The sequence below is a fragment of the Gavialis gangeticus genome, unplaced genomic scaffold (genome assembly GCF_001723915.1).
Source record: "Gavialis gangeticus isolate Ggan-Ray unplaced genomic scaffold, GavGan_comp1, whole genome shotgun sequence".
Classification (NCBI taxonomy): Eukaryota; Metazoa; Chordata; order Crocodylia; family Gavialidae; genus Gavialis; species Gavialis gangeticus.
The window spans coordinates 202,882,863-202,887,221 of record NW_017728992.1 but is presented as its reverse complement, the minus strand read 5'-3'; the positions used below and the strand labels follow the sequence as shown (position 1 = coordinate 202,887,221).

Below are 4,359 nucleotides of genomic sequence, written 5' to 3'. Positions count from 1 at the left end.
GCCAGGAGTGACCAGGAATAACAGTCACAAGCTGGCAGAGGGTAGGTTTAGGTTAGATATCAGGAGGTGCTATTTCACGGTCAGGGCGGCTAGGGTCTGGAACCAACTTCCAAGAGAAGTGGTGCTGGCCCCTACCCTGGGGGTTTTTAAGAGGAGGTTAGATGAACACCTTGCTGGGGTCGTTTAACCCCAGTACTCTTTCCTGCCATGGCAGGGGGTCGGACTAGATGATCTGCTCAAGTCCCTTCCGACCCTAGAAACTATGAAACCATGAAACTATGAATCGCACACAAGAAATTAAACAGAAAGTCTCGCCCTGTTTCTCTAATAAGAATCAGCTTCTGAGCAATTTCTTTAATTGTTGTCTTCAGCCCTCACAGCTTTTGTCAGGTATATTCATACCAAATACTGTGATTCACACAAACATAAAAATGATAAAACTGAATGTAGCTCAACATTAGTTATAAATAGAGGCCCAACATGACCGTATTAAATCCAGCTTGGGGCAATATCTATTTCTGATGAGTAATGCACCTTAAAATTAATCATAGAATCATGGAAATAATAGAAAATGGGGATGGGAAGGGACCTCAGGAGCTCACATCCAGTCCAACCTCCTGCTCAAAGCAGGACCAGCCCCAGCTACATCACCCCAGTCAAGGCTTTGGCTACTCAAGGCTTAAAAACCTCCAAGGATAGAGAGTCCAACACCTCTCTGGGTGACGTGTTCCAGTGTTTTACTACCCTCCTGGTGAGAAAATTCTTCCTAGTATCTAACCTCAACTTCCCTTGCTGCAGCTTGAGCCCATTGCTCCTTGTCCTGTCGTCTGCCCCCACTGAGACCAGCCCAACTCCATCCTCTTCGCAGCCCCCTGCCGGGAGGTGAAGACTGCTATAAAATCCCTCCTCAATTGTCTCTTCTCCAGATTAAATCAGCCCAGTTCCCTCCTTGGATATTTGGTACCCATGATTATGATATGGTGACAGCTGCACTGTCACCCACTGATGAAGCATCTTGCCCTCCAGTGGCTGGCCTGGCGAGGGGATAAAACCCTACCACTGCAAGTGCCACCTGATAAGTGCCGGGGTCGTTTGACCCCAGTATCTTTTCCTGCCCATGGCAGGGGGGTCGGATTTGATGATCTGCTCAGGTCCCTTCTGACCCTACCAACTATGAAACTATGACAAGTGCCACTACAAGTGCCAGCTTCTCTGCTGGCCCCGTCATAGAGGCTAAAGTCTGGCATGGCGCTCTGCTGTCCCCCCCTATGCTGCACATGTCCTCTCTAGCCATGATGCCCATGTTGCATCTGTGCCCCAGCACTAGGATTAACAGGAGGGCCAGCCACAAGCACCCCAAAAGCCACTGCAATGAGGGAGGAGCCCATTCCCCAAGGTACAGCGGGCAGGCGGATGGGGGAAGGAGGGAAGTGCAGCATGCCTGAGACATGCAGGGAGGAGTGCGGAGGTGGCTCCTTTTCCCGGTAATTCAACGATGAGCCCTTCTCCCAGTCCAGAGATCCTTGCGTCCTCCCCACCTCATGCTGCCCTTGTTCCCTGCAGGATGGCAGCACTCTCCTCCACGTTGCCTCTGAGCACGGGCACCTGGATACTGCCCTGGCTCTCCTGAAGAAAGGAGTCCCCTTGCACATGCCCAACAAGGTAACCTGGCTTGGGGAGGCAGGCAGAGCTGATGGTAGCTGCGAGAGCAGGGCACAAGTTTCCGGGCAAAGCTCGAGTTACTGAACATGTGTTTGGGATGGAAAACACCTTTTCTCCCACCCAGGTTTGGACCATTGGTCTGACCCCCTGCTTATGTTTGGTACAGAGGGGTTGAGAGAGTTTGTCCTGCTTTCTCGGTTCTACCAGTAGAGAAAAGTGGTGGGTAAAAGAGAAGTGTATGTAATCTAGGCCAGCAACAGCTGTAAACTGACCTTACAAACCCACCAAGGGACAGCTGCTGTGATGCAGCCCGTCATTTGGAAAAGCTCTGGTTTCCCTAAGATCACGTCTCCGTGATCAGCTCACCACGCCGAGCAGCAGCATCCTCAGGCATGCCAGGCTGAGGTACCCAAGCTAGCGCCAGGCATGGATCAGCTTGGCTGCCACCCTGCTACAACTAGTTTGGGAGCTAGCCCCTGCAAAGCTCACTCAAGCAGCTTTGTGCAGATCCTTTTTGCAGCTGTCAAGGCTCTGGCTCTTACCTCCCCAGTACAATCCCTGGCGATGCAATCCTGCCCCAGCAGCTCCCCTGCTCCCCCTCACCCTCACAGCCCTGTTGGAAGGGGTCGACTGCCCTTAAGCTTTGTGCCTCTCTTCCAGAAAGGGGTGGTTTGCCTGCATGCTGCTGCCAAGATGGGGCACGCTGCTGTGGTGAAGGTCCTGCTGCAGAAGGGAGCGGAGGTCGATGCCCGCACCAGAGAGAACTACACAGCCCTCCACGTCGCTGCCCAGCACTGCAGGCCGCTGGTGGTCCAGACCCTGCTGGGCTCTGGGGCACAGGTCCAGCCCAAAGGAGGCCAGGTAAGGGTAAGACTTGGGACTCTCCCTCACCAGCCTCTGCAGTCAGTGCTTTGTACACCTGCACTTTTGTAGCAGCAGTGTGAGCTTCCCTACTGGCATCTAGTTTGAGGGTGGTTTGATGCCTGGCATAATGGGGGCACAGGCTGGGAAAGGATCTTCTGCAATGCTGTATTGCAGGGCTGCCTCCCTTGCCTGGGGCGGATGGGTTTCAAACCCCAGCAGGTTGCTGGTCCTGACTGGGCTGCAGCGGTGTTGCAGCAAACGTGCACGAGAGGGCACTGCAGCACCACATGCCCCAACCTGGTCAGCTCCAAGGACAGCTCAGATATCCTCTGGATGTGGTGGCTGGTGGCCAGCACATGCTCCTGTGCAAGGGGGCATTGCAAACCCTGCCTATGCAAACGGAGCCTCCAGAGGAAATGCTGGGGTGTCTCTAGCTAGGAGAGATCATCAATGATTTGCTAAAGCTAAGAGGATCTCCATAGCCAGCTCCCCCTGATGCTGAAAAAGCAAGGTGTCCCCAAGCAAAGCCGCACTTCACAGGGGTGCGAGAGCCAGCAGCAAAGATGCCCTTGGCAGTGGCTGAAGGGCATTGCTCAGGGATGCCGAGGGGCTGACCAGGGAGTGATGGGAAAATCTGTCCAGGCCTCGACACACTGCATGTTTGCACCAGCCTAGTTTGCATCTGTTTTAGTCACTAATGTAATGGCCACCAGGCTCGGAGGCAGACAGGAGTGCAGGTATCCCCACTGAGCAGCAGTGAAGCAGGGAGTGTCTTGAGCAAGTGTCTACCCCAAAATAAGCGGTGACATCGAGACTAGTGTTGCTTGCACCAGTGAATTTTAACTTGGATTTTTCCCAGCCCAATTTTACACCTGACATGACTAAGTTACAGTGGCGTAGGTTTGTATTGTCTGTACACTTGCTTTTAAAGATCACTTACACTGGTATAAACCTGGTGTGTCCAGGCCTGTAGGCTGGGGGATATTTCCCAAGTGACCTGATGCAACCCTGAAAATCAGAGACGAGACGTTGTCTTAGACCACGTAAGTCCATCTACGCTGTAGGAACCGCTCCTGTGAAGACCCTACTGGAGCTCGGCCATCTCCCTTTGTAGTGATTCACCTTGGTTTAGCTCATTAAGTTAATAGGATGGGAAGCTGATGCCTGTCCAGGTTTCCATGGATAACATCGGCTTTCGAAGGGGCGGCCCAGTGCCTCGGAGAGGGATGGTATGAAACTGCCGAGCAGATGCCATGTCACTGGAGTGGGTGCCATGCCAGGATCTGGTGGATCCTCCACTGGCATTGTCGGGACGAGGGCTGGTTAAAAACAAGCGGTGGATGGGACCAGTTTGTCGAATGAGACGAAAATGCAAAGTGTGGCTCCATGACTTTGAGCCCAAGGGAGCAGTTTCGAGCTGGAGCCCGCAGACCAGAAGCAGGGCTGGCTCTCACGTGGCGCAGGCTAGTCAGGTAGGCTAGAAGACTGGAGTCATGTCCTGAGATCTAGGAAAGCCCAAGGAGATTCCCAAAGCCACTGGAAGAGAGGGATGGATACCAGAGACTTGAATATTCAGCAGTTGCTCGGGGATGTAGGGGGATGGTTAGGAAGGCCAAGGCAGAGATGGAACAGGGGCTGGCTTCCCGGATTAAGGACAACAAGAAGTCCTTTTTTAAGTACATAGGGAGTAGAAAGAAGGCCCCAGGAAATGTGGGGCCCTTGCAGGACAAGACGGGGAATCTGGTTGTCACGCCAGACGACAAAGCCAACATATTTAATAACTTCTTTGCCTCTGTCTTCCTCAGTAAGGACCAGAACTGCCACCTCCCTGCT

At 53.1% G+C, this 4,359-nt stretch overlaps 1 protein-coding gene across 1 annotated transcript in view; it reads left to right on the top strand.

Moving 5' to 3' along the window:
• The window catches only part of LOC109299145 (serine/threonine-protein phosphatase 6 regulatory ankyrin repeat subunit B-like), an 80,299-nt gene that overhangs the window by 26,467 nt on the left and 49,473 nt on the right, over window positions 1-4,359 (top strand). The window contains exons 8-9 of the mRNA XM_019519690.1: window positions 1,564-1,662; window positions 2,323-2,523. Of these exons, the coding sequence (XP_019375235.1) occupies window positions 1,564-1,662; window positions 2,323-2,523 (300 nt within the window). The remainder of the gene's footprint in view (window positions 1-1,563; window positions 1,663-2,322; window positions 2,524-4,359) is intronic.